Below are 21,745 nucleotides of genomic sequence, written 5' to 3'. Positions count from 1 at the left end.
TTCAATTTGACAAGTCTGGGTATCGAAGGGAAACTTGTAAATGTTTATGGGACACTTTGTTTGCATTGTACCCGAGGGAAGCCATTGAATAGTTCCCTGACTGGTAACCACCAGAGACCCTTCATTACGCAGGAGCTCTTCTCCCTTGATACTATTTGCTATAATCAATTCAGGTTTCCAGAATTTGTTCGAGTCCGCAAGAATACTTTTCTCTGAGCTCAACGAAGCATTCCAAACAACACGATGGTCATACCACGAGAAGACCATCCGCATACTGCTGCTGAGAAACTGTTTTTTATTATCCAGTTCTTGCACAGATAACAATCCTGCTGTAAAGGTAACGTTAACGACATTGCTTGGCTTATGATGGGCTTTGTAGCCTTGTAAGATGGCGTCAATTACTTCTCCGTCAGACATTAAGCATGTGCTCCATGGTGCAACATGGAGGATGCATGTCAACATAACAACATTCCTGGCGTTCAGCATATTCTCAGGCGTATGTTTAAGTCCAGGAGTTACGAATGAATGAAAGGTTTCTGAGTTCGTGTGTATTTATGAAATATCATGATTGTTTGTTTCCATGGTGATGACATTAAACACAATCTAACCCTCTGAAACGCAAGTCAGCTATTTTACGTTTCTGTCCAATGACATTCATGCGCTTGGTACATGACTGTTAATGTAAACCATGGTTCAATTTAGGACCTTAAATAATATTATTTTATATTATTTTAACACGAGAAGTACAGGATGAGTTCACATGGATCAATAAGATTACTTTGCTCTCAGTAAATAAAAGCTTCACAATCTCTTAAATTAATCAATAATTCTTGCTTATATCATATACATGGTGCAGTGTCACTGATGCATCTAGTTTGGAAGTTTACGCCAGGTTTACAAATGAAAGCTATACAGAGGCTTCAAATCTTATAACACAAACCGGGGCGGTGGGGTAGCCTAGTGGTTAAAGCGTTGGCTCGTCACGCCGAAGACCCGGGTTCGATTCCCCACATGGGCACAATGTGTTAAGCCCATTGCTGGTGTCCCCCGCCGTGATATTGCTGGAATATTGCTAAAAGCGGCGTAAAACTAAACTCAGTCAGTCAGTCAGTCAGTATAACACAAACCAAGCAAAAGACGCTGTAAAAAGGGTGATTTCAAACAGCTGGGCTGTCACTAAATAAGGAGCAGCTGAGGAGAAAGAGAGAAAATCAATAATAACAACACTTTTTCAGTAAGTGCAAAGGTCAGTGGATGTGATGTCACAGACAAGGGTTGTCTGCTAAGAATCTTTCGTTATTCACCCTGTATGTTCTCTTAACCCAGAACACTCCAACTGCAAGTTTATCAGTATCTTCTTTTAATTTTTGTTGATATTAGGACCATCATTTATTACTACATTGGATGAGTGAGTGAGTATTTTGGCAATATAACGGCGGGTGACACCAGAAATGGGTTTCATACATGTGGGGAAACATATCGGGATCGAACCCAGGTCATCGGAGGGAAAAGTTGTTATTTCGGCAACGGAGTAAGAAAGTACCTATCTACGAGCCAACTGCCCCAACAGCGTCAGTCCCAAACCAACAGGATGTATTTACCAGATCCCCTTCAACTGTGGCCACAAATACATCGGAGAAACCCTCAGACCCCTTAACACCAGACCCAAACAACACCTATCCAATGTAAACAAACCAGACTTGAAATGTGCCATTTCTGAACACATTCTGAAGAACCAAGATCATCACATCATGTTGGAAACTACCAAAGTTCTGTCCACCAACAACGACTGGCCACAAAGAAAACTGCAAGAAGCCATTGACATCAGGAGACACCAGCTAGCCATGAACCGCGACCAAGGAACCTACCTGCCCAGCGTCTGGGACTTATTGCTTTGATCATTGTGTGATGATTGTCTGTACTTATTTCTTTATTAATGTCTGTGCTAATTATTTTGTTCTGGCGTCCATTAATTGTTCTGGCCTCAAATTGTCCACTTCAATTTGTCAATCTCTATTGCGTTTCTCTATTAGTGCTATCACCCATTTGCCCTTTGTCCATTTCCTATATCTTATCCTGGCCTCTAGCTGGCCACTGTTCATCTCATATCAGCACTATTTAACTGTTAAGTGTTGGCTTCTATTCAGCACTAATTAACTGTTAGGGGTTGGTCGCCATACAGCTGACATATTGCTGAGTGCGGTGTTAAACAACAAACCAACCAACCTTCCTGTCGAACGGGTTCGATAGCAGCATTGAGAGGATTAGTGATTCAGTCGAGGTTTACAACTCACTGCTTTAGTTTGACAGTATTATTCCAACTTTATGGCGGCGGTCTGCACATTGTTCTGTCTGGACCTCACAATCTAGTCATCAACAGCATTAGCATCAATCCTCGCAACTGGGATACGATGACCTGTGTCAACCCGGTCAGCGAGACTGACCACCCGAACCCGGTAGTCGCTTTTTACAACAAGCATGGGTTACTGAATACCAATGCCTTTCAGTGCAACCGCACCATGTTCTCGATCTTCGAGTTCAAGGACAATATGAAGTGTCATACCCGAAGTCATTAAAGCCAGAAATAGAGAATCCAGCAATCAACATCATGAGTATCGACCTACGCAATTGGGATACGATGACATGCGTCAATTAAGTCAGCAAACTAGACCACCCAATGCTAGTCGCCTCTTACAAGTGAGCGAGTTTAGTTTTATGCCGCCTCTAGCAATCTTACAGTATTATCACGACGGGGGACACCAGAGTGAGTGAGTGAGTGAGTTTAGTTTTACGCCGCTTTTAGCAATATTCCAGCAATATCACGACGGGGGACACCAGAAATGGGCTTCACATATTGTAGCCATGTTAGGAATCGAAACCGGGTCTTCGGCGTGACGAACGAACGCTTTAACCACTAGGCTACCCCACCGCCCGGGGACACCAGAAAGCCTCTCACGAGTATCTGTGGGTATAAAACCTCTTATAGTTGTAGCTTTTACATCTACAACTGTGATAACTACTTCACTGTTTTATTGTCCATTGTAGACATGTATTGAACGATAACTAACTCGTTCTCATAGGGATATAGCTGCAATATTGCCGATGCCATGTACAGCTTTAACGCACTCACTCACATACAAGCATGAGCAGCGGAAGACGCTTTTCTTCGTGAGTATCTTATATGTAAACCATAAATAGCCAAGTCACGGATCTAAAGAAGTGAATAGGTTCAAATCAACTGCATAATGGTATAATGGCAGCTGGTATATCGTTGACTGAGTTGCGAAAACATTTACTCATTTGTGTGATTGAGATGCTTACAAATATCAAACTGCTGGATAGCATTGATCGTAATGAAAACCTTGACAACTGAATTCTGGTATTGTGCTAACATTTCCAATATATTTGTATAACAAGAACATCAGGATCTCATTTCTGATTTACGCTGTGCACTATATTTACAGAACAATTTTAAACTTGCAGTTGAGGTCTTTGCAAATATCCCCAAAGCTACTAATTCACTCCGGATTGCACATATAGAAGTCCAATGTAGGTAGTGTCCTGCTTGCTTAATCGATGTATAAAATAAAACGTTATCATCGAGGACAATCTGTACTTAATCAGATTAAACTGGACATTAAAAGCAAAATGGCGCCAGCGGTGTTCGCAAATAGATTGGCATGACCTGCCAAACCGTTTAGAAAAAAATATTTAAATTCTTTGTTGCCTGACGCTACAACAGTAGTTCTGCCGCCATAGTTCATGATAAGACCAGACCATTTAGCGATTCGATAACATATTCACTGATTTTGCTGCAAGATGAAATATGTTGATTTTGAATTACATATGATCTGTACAAGCGCAGAGACTAATGAGTATTAGTAAAGTATCTTCTTTACGATCAATTGCTATATTTAAAGGTCACATGCAACCAAAAAATCAAACATAATTAAAACACAATTATCACTTCTTCATGACATATAATATGATTATGAAAAAACAAATAAACAAAATTATAAGCGTATAATCGCAAATCAAAAGTGCAATATTTTGTACTTAGGTTTACCTCCCTCGAAACGAAGAAGCCGGGATACCGAACCCAGTCAGAGCGGGTGGGTGTGCACTCAAGTGTAACGGCTGGTTCATTAGCAGATGCCGCTGATTGGTGTTAAGTTCAAATTGCATGTGGTCAGTGATCGCAGTTGTGTATTGAATATTGTCATTAGCAGACAGGCAGGCAGACACACAGGTGTCAATAAAACAAGACATTGAGTTTTGTCTGTGACAGCGACATCTCTATATCACAGTTAGAAATTGTGTCAACGCTAAATAATGACATTGCTTTTAAGTATCGAACTGAGAAAGTGACTCGGTAAGAAGAACGTGTGGTGAAATAGACAAATGAAATTATATAAACAGTTTATTTACTGTCATAACATATAAAAAGCTCGCGCCTGTGAGATATCAACAAAACATTATGAAAATAGCTCACACCAAAGCCTTCACCGAGTATTCACCAGACAGCCCGCTTCCAAGTTGCGCGAACCTATTTCACTGCGCACGTGCTATGAGCGCAGCCCAGCTGTTGAAACCCGTATTCCCCAGAAAAGTCTGGGGAAAATTAGTGAAACGTTTGAACTCCGATTTCGCGCGTTTTTTTTCCATCGCGTTATTTTTCAACTTTATATGTTGAATTTGCATTCTTGGCCCTTTGACTCGGTAAGTCCATACCGAAAGGTATCAGAATCTGCAAAGTTGTGTTTTACGTTGCATGTGACCTTTAACAAAATATGTGAGAGTTAATGTAGTTATTTTACTGTCCTTTGATGACAAGTGAGTGAGTCAGTTTAGCAATATTCCAGCAATATCACGGCGGGGACACCAGAAATGGGCTTCACACAGTGTACCCAGGTTGGGAATCGACCCGGGTCTTCGGCGTGACGAGTGAACGCTTTAGCCACTTGGCTACGCCGACGCCCAGTAAAGGGACTGAGATGTGCAACCGATAGTGTTTGATTTTTAATATTCCAGCTATATAGTGGCGACCTGTAAATAATCGAGTCTGGACCAGACAATCCAGTCATCAAACGTATGCGCATCAATACACGCGCAAAAAAGATGACATGTGTCAACGAAGTCAGCGAGCTTGACCACTCGATCCCGTTATGGGTTCTACCTGGACCTTCACCATAAGAGAGGAATTCCTTCCAGTTATTATAAACCTGACATTGCACGTAACATTTAAGATCAACAACAAAAGAAGTTGGACATGCAAATAGGTATAAATATGTTAGATGAAATTAGACCCGCTATCGGTTGTCATTCAAGATTTGAAAAGGTCATGTTACAACATCACATTGGCCATATCAGATTGAACATGAGTGTTTACTGAAAGGCGAGGGTCCTCCTTTTTGTTTTCCTTGTGCTGAAAGAATCACCGTTAAGCATGTCCTTCACGGTATTGATTTTTCCATCATGAAGGATTATTTTAATAATGATTAGTTTTCATAATTTATAAAATGTTTTAAAAGAACTACATTTGTTTGACGAAATATGATTGAAACTATTTTGTAAATAGATTCATTTTGTTATAATAATTTGCAGATTAGCAACTGATATTTTCAGTAGTTATATCCTCAGAGGGGGTTACAATACTATACAATTATGGTCCTTTTAGGAGGTACGTACGTTCCAAGTCATTCAAAGGCAATTTAGACCTACCACTTACTTGAATGAAGCATATTTGCTACTTTATGCTGCATATGGACTCCTCCGTGGTGTAGTGGTTAGAGCGTCCGCCCGGAGAGCGGAAGGTCGCGGGTTCGATCCCCGACCGCGTCATACCAAAAGACGTTAAAAATATGGTACTTGTTGGTCCCTACCTGGCGCTCGGCATTAATGGGTACAACAAAGACTGGTCGGCTCGGAGTCAGTATAATGTGTCTGAGTGGGGTATTCATGCTTCACTGCGGCATGGTATCTCAGTGGACTAGCACGATAAAACCAGCTTCAGTCTGGGCTAGTACAAGCAGCCGCACATACACATACACACACATGCACGTCGTCATATGAGCGAAATATTCTCAAGCACGACGTTAAACCCAATTTCACCTCACCTCACCGCATATGGACTCTCGCTGTCTTAGTAACGAACAAATTGTAGTACATTTTTTACTAAGAAAGTGTAATCCCAAATATGACATATGTTACATTTGACCACTTTCTAAATGACATTGTGTAATCATAGCTTTCGGCCGTGGGAGCCAGGCCACTTTACACTTATGAGAGGGGTACACAAAGTTCGCAGTCTCGACTACCAGTTGTCGGACTTCCATTTTTGTGGACTTCCAAAGTTTCAGTGATGTAGCTGATCCTTGTAGCTTGATGACTTTTAAAATGAATTAGCTGATGAGTGTATACCAAATTGGTATGTATACGGAAGCCATGGATTGAAAACATGCTAGAAAAGCAAGGGAAAAGCCGGAGAATTATTTCTGCCATCACCCAACAGTTCATAACTTAAATAAATTTAAACACTAAATGAGTAGGCATTCACGTTCAAACAAACAAACGACACCCTTTAGCTCAACATATACCTGTCATTGTTAAAGAACAAGCAGTAAAAAACGAAAATTGAGTTTGCTTCAGATAATGGTAGGGACTTTAAGTTAGTTTTTCTTTCGTGAGATACATTCAGCCTTAGGCCAAGCTAACATTATATGATACTGCTACATGTGCTGATGATATTCACTATGAGTTACTTGAACATTTATCTGATTTATGTTTAGAAACTTTATTAAATATATTCGACAACATCTGGACAACGGGTAATTTCCCTTCATCATGGCGAAATGCTGTCATAATTTCAGTACCGAAACCTGCCCGTGATCATATACTGAGGGTTCAAAATTATTCATGTCAAGAGTTTTACTCGATGTTGTTGAATATATGCAATGATCTTGCTACTGGCCAATACGGCATTGTCTTCTTTGCTTGACCACTCATGTTGACATACTGAGTAACGCTAAGGCTGATGCTGCCGCAAAGCCAGCTCTCAACAATTCTGTGACACCCAAGTAAATACCAATAATTTACACAGTAAATTTCCATCACAAGGGGTAAACATTACAGTGCCATAACAGTAAAGGACCTTTACGATACCTTTCATTCTCATTAATTGTATGTTTTATGAAAGAATTAGATCTCATTAATAAATTTTGATTATATAAACTGGTAGGATATGATTATCAACAGAGATTGATTGTGGCTGTGTCCTCGACGTGGACTGAAGTACCCTAAAAATATTTTACCTTGAACGGGTATCATTCAAAATATCATTATAGCTGTCATTGTTTTCATCATAGAATATATGTCCTTTTAATGTTCACCTAATTTGAGTGCAATTCACAACAGATTGAAGGAACAAGAATAAGCAGAAATTAAACACAAATATCGTAGTGCATAATTTTACCGTTAAACCAATGGAGATTATTTTTCTTATCTGCTGTCGTTATTGTTAGAATTTTCGTAACATTTATTCTACAAAGAACACGTCTGGCGTAGCGGGTAAATGAAAGCATATTTAAATTTAACTCTCCTGTTCCTTCACTCCGATGAACCGGAAGCTGGCAGGGGTAATTGAGACGAAGAACGATTTGATATGCCACGAGTGCTGCTTAAAATGTTGAGTTAACTATATTGTATATGAGTAATTATAAACTGTGAGGTTAAAAATCTGAGAGCACAACTCTGTGAGGAAATGGGTGTCTACCTATGGTTATGACGATATTTTATTTTGATAATAAAATATTGTTTCGAACCGAAGTGAGGGAAGCACGTTGCCAACCTTTGCTCGCTTCGCTCGCATTTAGGAAGACTGGTCATTTTCTCTTTGTTGCAAAACCCTATTTGCGCTATGATTTGCCTGTGATCTGTGTAACATTGGTTGAAGACACTGAGGTAAGCAACGTGTATACACATTTGTGCTGCTGCCATCTTTGCGGCTCAATTTCTTTATGCATATGAATCGGAATTTTTGCTTGAACTGGCAAAGCCAAAACAATGGTGAGAAAGTGTATTTGCATCTTTAGATAATATTATGTCGACAATGTGATATCGTTTGATATTAGTTAACATTCCTTGCTGCTGGTTTAACAACAGGAGCAAGAAATTCAAAGGCCAGTCTGGCCTTGTTCCATATATGTACGGATAAACTTTCAGAGTGACAAAATATTTTCAGCAAGCTGTATGACAACAGTGATACCTTCAACTTTCCCTTTTTAGCAGTACGTAAGTCCCAAATCCTTCAAAGTAAAGTTAATCTCTCCACTCTTTTTAATCGTAGAATATCTGTCATTTTAATGTATGGCTAGATTTGTCTGAAGTGCTCACGGCTGAAGGGATGCTGTAAATCTAGCTTGGGTCCATGCAGGAAGCAAATGTAATGTAAGTCCCCATGCTCTCTAGTATGATTAACTACCTTCAGTCGTTGGCAATCTATAGGCTCAAATCTGTGAAGGGCATTTAGAAGAGGATTGCATGGGAAAATGAATAAAGGAGCAAGCATACACTCCGAAACGTCGTGTTATTCACAATATAAAGTTGACATCCATAAATCTTACTTTTCGTAATCTATAGCCTATTTTTATATTGTATCATTCTCTGAAATAATATTGTTTTACAGGGACAGAAAATTGTTTTCGCGAATACCTCCCATCATTTCTGTTTGATAATCATTCGTAATCAATTGCCTATGATATAGTAGTAAGCAAACAATACATTTTCGTTGAGATTAGTGCTGTGCAATATTACGGGTAAACCGGTATATACCGGTACAGTATCTCGCGATACGATTATCGCGATATGGTTCGAGTTCTGCAAAATATTGGGTCATCCAGAGTTAGCTCCCTTTGAATTATCCGCATTTATTTCCATAACAAAAAAATGTGCTCTGAAAGTGCCAAATATACTAATATTTCTGTTGGTTTCATGTAACATTTTAAAGTGGAAGTGTCCATATAAGTGTCACCAAAGTGCCAAATATTCTACCAAATGATTTAAGTTTTGTGGGTTTGAATGGTTTCATATGTGACGTTTTGGAGGGCTTAAGTGGCTTCAAATGGACCAATCTTTTAATAAAAGCAAGATAATGGTTAATCACGATGTCAACTTCTTGTTCTGAATAACACGACGTTTCGGAGTGTATGCTTGCTCCTTCATCAGGTCCGAAACGTCGTGTTATTCACAATAAAGATGTTGACATCAATAAATCGTGCTTTTCTTATGCATTCAACTTCTAAATGCCCTTCAAAGATTTGACCAATCTTTTATTTGAACTAATTAGTAGAACCTCTGGCTCTGAGTGACCATTCCACAGTTCACACTGTTTTAATATTTTTGTTTGCTTCATAATGGGACATATGTTATCAATTATCATAAAGGCCAAAGTCTTATAATGAGTGAGTGAGTTTAGTTTTACGCCGCACTCAGCAATATTCCAGGTATATGGTGGCGGCCAAAGTCTTATAAATTTTGTAGGACTGTATAATGACATTCTAGTCAAGGATCTGAGTTATTACGTGAGATTTTAAGCTCAAGTAGTTAACCTAAATCATGTTTTTGTTTCAGTTTGCAATAGTTCATGTTAACACATGTTCATATTGGAGTTGAATCCGAATGAGTGACTGACATACAGTGTCGATAATTACATACTGCATTGAAGTGCATTCTGTTTAAGCAAACCACACTGACCATGAAAATCATGTTGTACTATTACCTTTATCATTATGTTCGCAAAACGTTGTTGTAATACATTACTTCAATTAAACATTCCACGTTGAGCCTCTATATCATTCTATGTATCTATAAACCATTGGCATACAGCCGTACACAATGGGGACGGGGAGTCTGAAAGTATGGTGTAACCGCATCTAAAAAGATGATGTCACACACAGAGAGCTATTATGCATTTTTATGTACGCTCATGGACAGAAACCTTCCAGTCAATATATCTCAATATGTATTGCAATATCTCTTAAATTATTGCAATATATCGCAATATGAGAATCAGGGCAATATCCAGCCCTAGTTGAGATTTCTAATGGTTATGGAAATGGTTCTGATCACTTTCAGTGACGTGAGGCATCAACGCAAACATTTTACAGACAATAGAAATTCAGCTGTAGGCAAATACTCAAATTGATGTAAGGGGTCTATTTCCTCTCCTTGTTTACTCACACTGAGTAAATATGTTCTGCGGTAGGTAATGGAACCATACTGTTAGATTTCCAAATATACATAAATATTTATGGTCCACAAGACATAAAGTGACAATGAATTGTGGTATAAATTCAACGTAAACGCAAGAGAATAATCACTCTTGATTAACCAACTCAACAAGATTCCAACGGATCATTTGGTTAGGTTAAATTTGTTAGTTAAGATTTTATTTGCATAATCAACCATATCGTGACAAAAACAATATGTATATTCATGATACATAAAATTAGATTATAGAAAACCTGTCTACAAAGGACCGTAAAACTACTAAAACAACACAGGTATAGATATAATCTTAACATATATAACACAAAAATCTTTTTTTTTTACTATTTTAGACAATACAATATAAAAATGGGATATAGATTCCCAAACTAAGCTCCATGGGATTTGTACTACTTTTACTACCTGCATTGAACCTAGCTGGATTTACACAATTCCTTAAACGGCTGACGATTGAACGATTTAGCCATTACTTAAAATTACAACCATACTACGATTATAAATCCGTAAGGCCTAAATTTGCTTTGAAACACTCAGGGGGAGGATATGTTTGCAATACTATAACCCCTTTCAGGATACAGTCACTAACAATCTCAGTTAATTTAATCCACCAATTATAAAAAAACACAACATTTATCTATTCACAAAACATATTAATGGAAAAATAAATCAATTCTATTTCTTTCTAAAAATGAATAATTAAATAAAGAGTGACATGATTAAAAATATCATTCTATATATTGAAAAATCTACACAATCAAGCAGGACATGCCTGACTGTAATTCTTTCATCACAAGGGATACAAAATGGAGAATCTTCATCTTTTAATGCACATTCATGAGTATATCTTGTATGGCCAATGCAACATCGTCGTATAATGACCTCTTCAAATCTGGACTGAGAACCCACGTTGGTGTAACTGATAATTGTGTGTTTTTATGTAATTTATCAGTGTATGAAATAAGCCCAAACTCCAGCCATACGTCAGGGTTGGTAACTTCAAAAAGTCAGATCGGCAATATTTCAGCCATATCGTGACTCAAACAGGTCATAGGTTAATAATAGATAATGTTGTAGCATACGATCTGTCAACAGAGGACAGTAAAACAGCTAAAGTCATCACAATTAGAGATTTTAACCTAGCATGTAACTTAAACATCATATCACTATTAAGCACAGTACAATATGAAAACAGGCTGTAGATCGGATGAAAAATACCTTGAATAAAATCGGACTTATTTACCCGCTCAGGGGGACAACTGTTTTATGCTACTTCAAGCCCTTTGAAGGTATTGCTACTAACAGTCAATTTAGTCATTCTAACAAATTCGGTTACTAATTATGATACATATCCAAATATATCATTCATATATGATGATTTGTAATATTGGTCTGTTATGATGTATCCTCTTGTCACTGGTTTTAAAATGGGATGGGATGAAACGTGGTGTTACAGAAGCTCTTATTTGTCAATCGACAAGATATTGTTCTGGATGCAATGACAGTGGCACAATAGAGTGCGCCACCATCTTTGGATCCATCTCTCTATATATAGATTCGTATGTATTATATTTACTTCAAAATTGAATAAACTCTTGTTTGTACTGTAATTTATTGGTTTCTGATTTCTTTAGTGAGGTGGTGGTGGTGAGGTGAAATTGGGTTTTACGTCGTGCTTGAGAATATTTCGCTCATATGACGACGTTCTTTAGTGAGTGTGGTCAGTGTTAGGTACACATGTGGCCTCTCCAAATACGGAGGGGCAGTGGAGTAGTTTAGTGGTTAAAGCGTTTGCTCATCACGCCGAAATCCCGGGTTCGATTCCGCACAAGGGTACAATTTGTGAAACCGATTTTTGGTTTAGTTTTACGCCGCTTTTAGCAATATTCCAGCAATATCACGACGGGGGACACCAGAAATGGGCTTCACACATTGTGCCCATGTGGGGAATCGAACCCGGGTCCTCGGCGTGAAGACCGAACGCCTTTACCACTAGGCTACCCCACCGCCCCGCTTCCACATTGAGACTGCTAATAGGGGATGTTAGATTCAAGACAAAGCATAAGGCCATGAAGAAAGAGAGTGGGCAACTTATTATTTATCGTCACATCGGCAATATTTCAGCCATATTGTGACGAGAACAATTTATAAATTAAAGATGAATACATTTTGAAGATTAGAGTGAGTGAGTGAGTTTAGTTTTACACCGCGCTCAGCAATATTCCAGCTATATGGCGGCGGTCTGTAAATAATCGAGGCTGGACCAGACAATCCAGTGATCAACAGCATGAGCATCGCTCTGCGCAATTGCGAACCGATGATATGTGTCAACCAAGTCAGCGAGTCTGACCACCCGATCCCGTTAGTCGCCTCTTACGACAAGCATAGTCGCCTTTTGTGACAAACATGGGTTGCTGAAGACCTATTCTACCCCGGATCTTCACGGGTCTTGAAGATTAGAACCTGTCGGTGATGGACAGTAAAACAACTGGAGTATCACATACAGTAAGGAAGAACTAGCATGTTATTATAAAAATCTGTCATTAAAGTGAACAATACAATATAAAAAACGGGCTATAGATCGCCGGGAACTGAAGGATAATCCCCACACTAGGGACCTTGGGGACTTCATTCGCGACCTGCATGGACACAAGCTGGACCGTTGGCGACCGTTGGCAATTTAGCCAAACATTAAAATAACATATATCCCACGATTAAAAGGACGTACTATGAAAAATTACTTACCTCGAATGAAATGGGACTTATATACCCTTTCAGGGGGACAATCATTTTATGCATAATCTTAAAGTTTAAGGTTGCTTTTGCAGGTTCCACTATAGACGGTCGAGCTTTGAACGGCTTAGTGCGCACACAGATAAAGGAGGGTTGACTGGTCACTTCTCCATTTGGAATTAGAAGGTGAGGTGAAATTGGGTTTTACGTCGTGCTTGAGAATATTTCGCTGATATGGCGACGTGCATTCGTGTGTATGTGTATGTGCGGCTGCTTGTACTAGCCCAGACAGATGCTGGTTTTATAGTGCTAGCCCACTGAGATACCATGCCGCAGTGAAGCATGAATACACCACTCAGATACATTATACTGACTCCGAGCCGACCAGTCCTCGTTGTACCCATTAATGCCGAGCGCCAGGCAGGGACCAACAAGTACCATATTTCAACGTCTTTTGGTTTGACGCGGTCGGGGATCGAACACGCGACCTTCCGCTCTCCGGGCGGACGCTCTAACCACTACACCACGGAGGCGGTCTTTGGAATTAGAAACAACTATTTATAAATCGAGTTTCTTCAGGCATTTATTCTTTTAATATTTGATGTGGGGAAGAAAGGTCAAATACTAAAAAACATGAATTTGACTTCTTCGTTTAGTACTTGAATAGGCGTAATATCTAAATTGAATTCTGGGTCTTTGTCTGGTTGATATTTTCGACACAAATAGTACGATTACAATTAGATATAGGGAAATTTAATCCGTTTTCTAAACACCAATAACTGGTTTAATTTACACATAGCTGGAGCTGCCTTTCAGTGGCATTCATTGTACTTTTATAATTATTCACTTCTGGTGTGATATTGTTTGAATGTTCCTAAAAGTGGCGTAAAACTTAACTGAGAGGTTAAAGACATGTCGTAAGAATAAGTTTCAGCTTCTCTGCTCCCCATTCGCCATCGAGTACCAACTCAGACGGTGCTGTCCTTGAGGCAAGCCTACCTCACCAGGAACGCCATACTCCAGAAATCAGGACAAGAAAAGCTGTTGTTAATAAAGGATAAAACTCAGAATTCAGTGTCCATATCACCAGTTTGATCTATGACCCATTTCCTTCTGGTACAGGACTCCAGGAAAATTATAATTATATACAATAAACAGGGATATATTGACGTTAGATTTGAACTCACTCGATCACATTGTTATATTTGACATTATTAAATACACGCTGCCTATGCACAGGGCATGTCATAACCAACCGATTGATAGAACCTGATCCATTCTACCACCCGTCTAGGTGAAGCAAGGGTCCTACTAGTGTGTTGGGTAAAAAGAACACTGTTCCTTGCTCCTTTGTCCTCAAACACCAGAATCCTCCTCCACCAAACCACGGCAAACAGGTTGCCGAATTTAGTCGCGTGTTACAACCATCAATGGGGTGCTGAGGACCTAATCCACGCCGGGTCCACACGAGGGAAGAGATATTAGCATTACACAGTTGGCACTACGAGGATATTCTTCACACAATTTTTTAACATTTTTACAATGTCCAGTCAAACTGATTCTCCGCTCTCCTGGCACTATATCGCTCAATCAACCTGGCAGGTGCAAGATTGTTTGCAGACAGTATCATTTCATACATGTGATGACATATGATCAGTCACTGCTTGGTGAACAGAGAGTATTTATCCATGTCATTTGTGAACAAGTTAAACTTATAATGCAGGTATACGATAATGCCAAATCACGTTTACTGATTTACACATTTTAATTAAAACTGAGTATTTGAATGTGTTTATTAAGGTTTAGAGTGAGTAACAATTATACATAAAGTTGTATGAGAGGGGTGACCTTTACTGTCAATAATCGTCTCTTTCCACAAGTGATCTCACCGTCTTGTTCAAGTCAGCCATAATCTTAAAATAGACTACTTTCATTAGATGAGTAGCTTAATGATCATGGAGAACGGCTTTGCAGTTCTTTATGTACATTGGATGCATGGACGCAAACATTTCAGAGACAAATGAGAGCTGAGTATAATATCGATCTGTATTAATTCATTATAAACCTCTTATGGCTGTTACCTAATTGGATCATGCCTTCGATTCACAGTTTGGCAAGAAGTGCACTGAAATAATTACCCTGAAGCCTTCATTCTGACGTCCATTAACACTAAGTTTCGGTATTTCAGAGGATTACATTTTGTTCCATGTCATCTCCATAGAAACATACACTGACGGTCTTGCATAAATATGACGACGCATCATCCGTTTGCATCTGATGGACTTGCACATTCGCCTGATAAGATGTTCAACGTCAGAAAGGTTACTATCTTGACATGCATGCTGCAAGTTATACCACTGAGCGTATGTTTTAAGTCGGATGGAGAAGTTGCTGACTTCATCCTACAAGACTACAAAGCCCATCACAAACCCAGCGATGTGGTTAACATTAGTATTGAAGCGGGATTAGTATCTATACAAGAACTGGACAACAAAAAGCAGTTTCTTAGCAGCACCATGTGGATGGTCCTCTCGTGGAACGATCAACGACTTGTTTGGAATGCTTCATTTAGCTCGCAGAAAAGTATTCTTGTGGACTCGAACAAATTTTGGAAACCTGAACTGATCATAGGAAATAGTATCACGGATCAAGCGCTAATGCATAATGGAGGGTCTCTGTTGGTTACGAGTCAAGGAAATATCCGATGGCTTCTCGCAGGAACAACAGAAACCAGATGCCTCATCAACATTTACAAGTTTCCCTTTGATACCCAGACGTGTGAAATTGTAATAGTTAGATGGTTCGGTAGCAACAATAAAATACACATCTCCAGTGAAACAGATGTTGATTTGGAACAATTTGAAGAGAATGGCGAGTTTGAAATTTCTCCTGGTGACATGCGTTACATAAGTGGCGGTTACAGCGGAGAGTTGATATGTATACCCATCAATTTGAAGAGACGTCCTCTGTTCTACATCTTCACCATCCTGCTCCCCGTTGTCCACCTCTACTTCCTCAACAGCTTCGTGTTCCTCCTGCCTTCACAGAGCGGAGAGAAGACCAGCGTTGCCGTGTCTATCCTCCTCAGCTTCCAACTGTTTCTGTCCATCATCAGAGATTCCCTGCCCGAGAACTCCCTGACCGTCAGCTTCTTCGGCCTCTACGTGTCTTTGGCCAATTTCACCAGTGTCCTCATTGTCGTTGTCAACATCATCATTCTGAAAATGAAAGTGAATCTACCACCGAAATGGATCTTAAGAATGTGTAAAACATTCGGTGGCAATGTCGAGGATGAAGAGCAGACAAGACCAAGGTGGGAAGATATTGAAACTAAACTGAACAAGAAGTGTTTCCTATGCTTTTTTATGTTTAGTAGTGTTGTAAGTGCTGTGGTCCTTGGAATGCTGACGAGATAAAGATGGTTTATTGGTATATCCCTGGACTGCCAATCTATTTTCTTCTACAGCAACGTACAGAAACATATTTAAACTGAACCTGTCAGATCACACGTATATGCTGATACTGAAACGTTGAATAATCCTCTGCTCGTTCAGAGTGTATTAAGGTGAAACAGCCGAGGCAGTTCAATATATTGTTTGTCTCTCAAAGAAACCAACTCATAGTTATGGTCCAACATCAAGTGAACTATGATTTGTGATATAAATTTGAAAATATATGACGTGAACGCCGGAGACGGCCTCAGCTTCATCATTACATGATGTTGCCAGTGGCAATGTAGAGGATGAAGACCAGACAAGGGTTAAGTGTCCAGATGTTGACTCTAAACTTAACAGGACCTCTTTTGTATGTTTCTTTGTGTTCAGCAGCAGTGTTTCAGCTCAGCCGTGTTTCTGGGGATGCTGGCGGGATAGACAGGAAGCGTCGGTATCTCCATGGCAAGCTATATCTATTTCCTTTCACTGAAACTTTAAATAATTCTACATTCGTTTTCGTTACCGACGCAATGGTAATACCTAAGAAAGTTTGAATGGAATATTCTGCATGAATATTTACGACTAAAAGATGTGACCCTCTCTGAATGAAACTAACTGGTGTTTATAGTTCAATAAGACATAATTTAAACTGAAAAAGTATGCTTTTTGTTGCTTTACGCTACACCCACCAAAGATATTGCCATACTACATTCTGTAAACAGTAAGGAGTAGTGGCATAATGTATTGATTTAGTTGAGCCTACAAAGTGGCATCAACTAATTTGTAATTGCTACTACGGTAACCGGCAAACAGAAATGCTAAAACAAAGGGTGAAGAAAAAAACTCTCTGAAATCTACAATTGTGCCTTAGAAATGACATTTTGTTTGAGCTCAGATATATATTATCACCTGGCATCTTCAGACAAGATTTAGCAACAATATGCTCAGCTATGAACGCCCTTAGGATTCTGAGTTTGGCCTGGTCCAAAGCAACTGATGGATGTTGGAGGAGGCGACATGGTGTATCATGTGATCAGGTTCAAGGTCTTGGCTGATTGCATTTCACCAATAAAGGCCGTAGATAGATGCATAGTGCCCGATGTTGACTCAAGTGTTTAGTGTTTAGAGTGCCATCATATAACGATCACAGCTAAAAGCAAACATGATTTAGGTTTAACGATGTATGTTTGTACGACTTACCTTTCATGGTAATAAAACATAGCTCTTATTGATATTTTTGTTTGATTGTCGCTTAACGTTGCTCTAATTATTTCAATTATTTGACGATGTATTGTACATAGCCAAGTCATCAATCCAGTAATTAACATCATGAGCACCAGTCCGCGCAGTTGCAACATCTCATTTACATGTATACTGCACTGTTGTGCAATAATGATTGTTAAAGTTTAATTACTAGTGTTGCCTTAATAGTTTGGGTAATTACATTTGAAATAGCTCGTATGATTGTTTGGGCAAGTAAAATTCAGTGTTTTGAGTCCGGTTCTATCCATTCATAATGCCCACAACTCACGTTTTCAAGGGGCCACCAATATTTGGCATGGCGATGAAGAATGTGTTCACATTGGAGCCATTGAAAACTTGCAGAAACCCCAGTTTAGAGAGTAAAATGTAAACAGAGTGTTGGTATGATGCACACTGTTCAGTCCTTTGATCGCATTATTATAGGACATGACCCGTGAAGGTCCAGGTTAGAATGAACCTTCAGTAACCCATGCTTGTTGTAAGAGGCGACTAACGTGATCGGGTGGTCAGGCTCGCTGACTTGGTTGACACATGTCATCGGTTCCCAATTGCGCAGATCGATGCTCATGCTGTTGATCACTGGATTGTCTGGTCCAGACTCGATTATTTACAGACCGCCGCCATATTGCTGAGTGCGGCGTAAAACTAAACTCACTCCCTCCCTATTATAGGATATTTATATAGCGCACATATCCACGCAATTAGTACGTGCTCAAGGAGCTGGCGTGTTCCCTTGATCAACAGATGGCATTCTTTTAACCAACTCAACTCCCTGGGGAGTATTCAACTCATGCAGCCTGTTAGGTGCAGCAGTTATCACATAGCCTCAGCCTCATAGTCACAGTATTTTGTCATAGGATACTACACGTTACTATACCCGCAACTAAGTGTCTACACGTGTTCGTGTGTCCACCACTTGGTCACTTACCATCGGACTAGTGGGTTCTTTTAAGTGCACAGGGTTGTGTACTGCAGACTAGAGGTTGTGACAACACTGAAAGAGCCTGCAAGTAATGTTAGCTCCAAGGTTTTTACACCCGGTCACAAGGGGGCATCGATCCAGGCACCTTTCGCTTACTAGCGCACCGCCTTAGACAGCTCGCCCACCTTGCATTGTCCGGAATGCCTATAGTCTAAGGCCTTTCTAGAAACCTGGGTTATATTTACATGATTACCTAAACGTGCAAATTCACAATACATAGGTGCAGTTAAATTGAAATACTGACAAAAACATAAATGTTTGTGCTGATGTCAAGCTGTCTTCTAATATTGTAATTAAGACTGTGTGTGGATGCATGCACAGTATGGTTTGTTTGTTGTTGTTTTTTTGGTTTTTGTTGCTGTTGCTGTTTAACGCCACACTCGGCCATATTCCAGCTGTGTAGACAATCCAGTGATCAACAGCATGAGCATCGATCTACACATTTGGGATACGACGACATGTGTCAACCAAGTCAGCGAGCCTGACCACCCAATCCCGTTAGTCGCCTCTTACAACAAGCATGGGTTGCTGAAGACCAGTTCTAACCCGGAGTTTCACCTGACCATAGAAGGCCATATTAATTTTCTATGCAAAACGTGCCAACTCCACTTCTGGAACCTTGGTTCTATTAGGCATCTCTTTACTAGAAATGCCACTGTAACATACATGCGATCACTTGGTCTTTCCCCACCAGCCTCCCCATAACAATTCTAAACATCACCTTGCTCATTGCAAAAAGTGCAGAATACAGCCACAAGGGTATTTACTAAACCTAGAGAGCACATTAAGCCTGTACACTTCACTGGCAACAGGTTCATGAAAGAATACATTTAAAGTCTTATGTCTTCCCTACCAATCACTCAACAAGATTTCCCCTCTATATCCTCTAACTCTTACAGCAGTGTATCAGCCTTCCAGAAACCGTCGTTCAGCTGATAAATATTAGCTTTCTGTGTGTTGTGTATAATACCTTTTTATGTCGTAAGAGTATTCATCAAAATTCTATATTCTGTATGAAATATTTCAGTGTTTTCGTTCGTTCAGAGTAATATTTAAAAACTGGGTTACGTTTCCTGCTCAGCGGTCTAAGGGAAATATTTCTCTGTGTCCTCCGAGGTTGCGCCGCTCCGTATTACCTGTTCTTCTTTTGCACTTACGTCATTGTCTGATGACATCTTGTCAGCCATGGTTCATCGAACATAAATGATTTGACCTAAATTGCTTTGACCTTCAGTAACGAATTGATGTGTGCCTGCTAACATTTACCTCCCTTCAAACACTTTTCTGCTGTGAACCTCAGACCTCCTTCCTTGACTGATCTGGACACCCATATGTTCATAGTCACTGACAATTATTCATCTCTTTCGTTCCATGCGGCATTGAGTAAGACGAGTGTCATGAAAGTCTTTCTACACAGCTGGGATACGAGGACATGACTTTCTCTCAGGTCTACAATCGCCATACGATTATAGTCATGATAGATGATACGAAATCATCCATGCCATCGAGCATGACCACTCGATTCACGACATGAACTATAACAAGAAGACTTGGAACCTATCTGAATCAGATAATCCAGTGACCGACATCATGAACATTGATAAACGCAATCAGGGTATTAGGACATGCAACAACCAAGTCGGAGAACCTGACCACCACTGAAATGCCAATAATTCTGGAAAATAATTGAGGAAGTTTACCTACATTAAAACATTTCTTTATGATTAAATACATATTTCTTAACAGTTTCTTTTCACTGCAAGAGGCAGTAGGGTATCCTAAAAGCTAAGCATCCACATTCATAAAATCTTCCTCACCATATTGAATTATTTCAAGCGGATAGTAGGTTTGAACCTGTTTTTTTTTACTTCACACAAATCAATGTTTGTCCATAATGATACGTTGTCTTCTTTCTAAGCAGTACTTTGTGTTAATTATAGCAAACATAATAAGCACATCAAATTAATCCTCCTTGGCTATTATCTTTGTATTTGTATATAACAAAACAAACATAATCGTAGTCTAAGTTTCAAAGACAATAGGCGTGGTAGGTCAGGTAATGCATTGATTTATTCATATAATTTACCTTGCCATTTTGACTCAAGGGGCAGTAGAGACGTCAGGACCTATTATTCTCTGACGTTAGCATTACAATAAAGACCATTGACATGGTAGGCCAGGGTAATATTTCCGCGTCTTCATATCGTCAGCATCCCAAGAACCACCGCTGTCAGACCACTACTGAACACAATGAAGCATGCAAAACAGATCCTGTTAAGTTCAGTTTCGATATCTGGCCACTTTGGATAGTCATCCTGAACATTGTCGCTAACAATATCAACTTTATGTAACTCCATCTTACACATTCTTAAGATCCATTTCGGTGGTGGCTTCTCTTTCATTTTGAGGAGAAAGATGTTGACAACGACGATGACGACACTGGTGAAGTTGGCCTGAGACACGTAGAGACTGAAGAGGCTGACAGTCAGGGAGTTCTCGGGCAGGGAGTCCCTGATGATGGAGAGAAACAGTTGGAAGCTGAGGAGGATAGACACGGCCATGCTGGTCTTCTCTCCGCTCTGTGAAGGCAGCAGGAACACGAAGCTGTTGAGGAAGTGGAGGAGCACCACGGGGAGCAGGCTGGTGAAGATGTAGAACAGGGGGCGTCTCTTCAAGTTGATGGTTATAAGGAATCTCGTATTTGTATTACGGTTACGGAGTTGTTTTTCCGTGATGTTTTCTGTGGAGATCTCAAACTCACTATTTTCTTCAAAGTTTTCCATATTAATGTCTGTTTCCCTTGAGATATGTATTCTATTGTAGACACGAAACCATCCACCAACTTCAATTTCACAAGTCTGGGTATCGAAGGGAAACTTGTAAATGTTTATGGGACACTTTGTTTGCATTGTAACCGAGAGAAGCCATTGAATAGTTCCCTGACTGGTAACCACCAAGGACCCTTCATTATGCAGTAGCTCTTGTCCCTTGATACTATTTTTTATAATCAATTCAGGTTTCCAGAATTTGTTCGAGTCCGCAAGAATACTTT

General features: G+C 39.7%; 2 protein-coding genes across 2 annotated transcripts; one reads left to right on the top strand and one right to left on the bottom strand.

The window, feature by feature from the left end:
- The first annotated feature begins 15,263 nt into the window (after positions 1–15,263).
- Positions 15,264–16,430, top strand: LOC124263260 (neuronal acetylcholine receptor subunit alpha-3-like). The gene has a single exon (XM_046697852.1). The coding sequence runs from the start codon at positions 15,264–15,266 to the stop codon at positions 16,428–16,430; it is 1,167 nt and encodes a 388-aa protein (XP_046553808.1).
- Positions 16,431–20,891: 4,461 nt separating this feature from the next.
- LOC124263259 (acetylcholine receptor subunit delta-like) lies at positions 20,892–21,476 on the bottom strand. The gene has a single exon (XM_046697851.1). It carries the CDS (start codon positions 21,474–21,476, stop codon positions 20,892–20,894), a length of 585 nt encoding a protein of 194 aa, XP_046553807.1.
- Positions 21,477–21,745: the final 269 nt, after the last annotated feature.

The sequence above is a fragment of the Haliotis rubra genome, unplaced genomic scaffold (genome assembly GCF_003918875.1).
Source record: "Haliotis rubra isolate DU_JTF1 unplaced genomic scaffold, ASM391887v1 Scf875, whole genome shotgun sequence".
In the NCBI taxonomy this organism is placed as follows: Eukaryota; Metazoa; Mollusca; class Gastropoda; order Lepetellida; family Haliotidae; genus Haliotis; species Haliotis rubra.
This window is presented reverse-complemented; position numbering and strand designations above follow the sequence as displayed.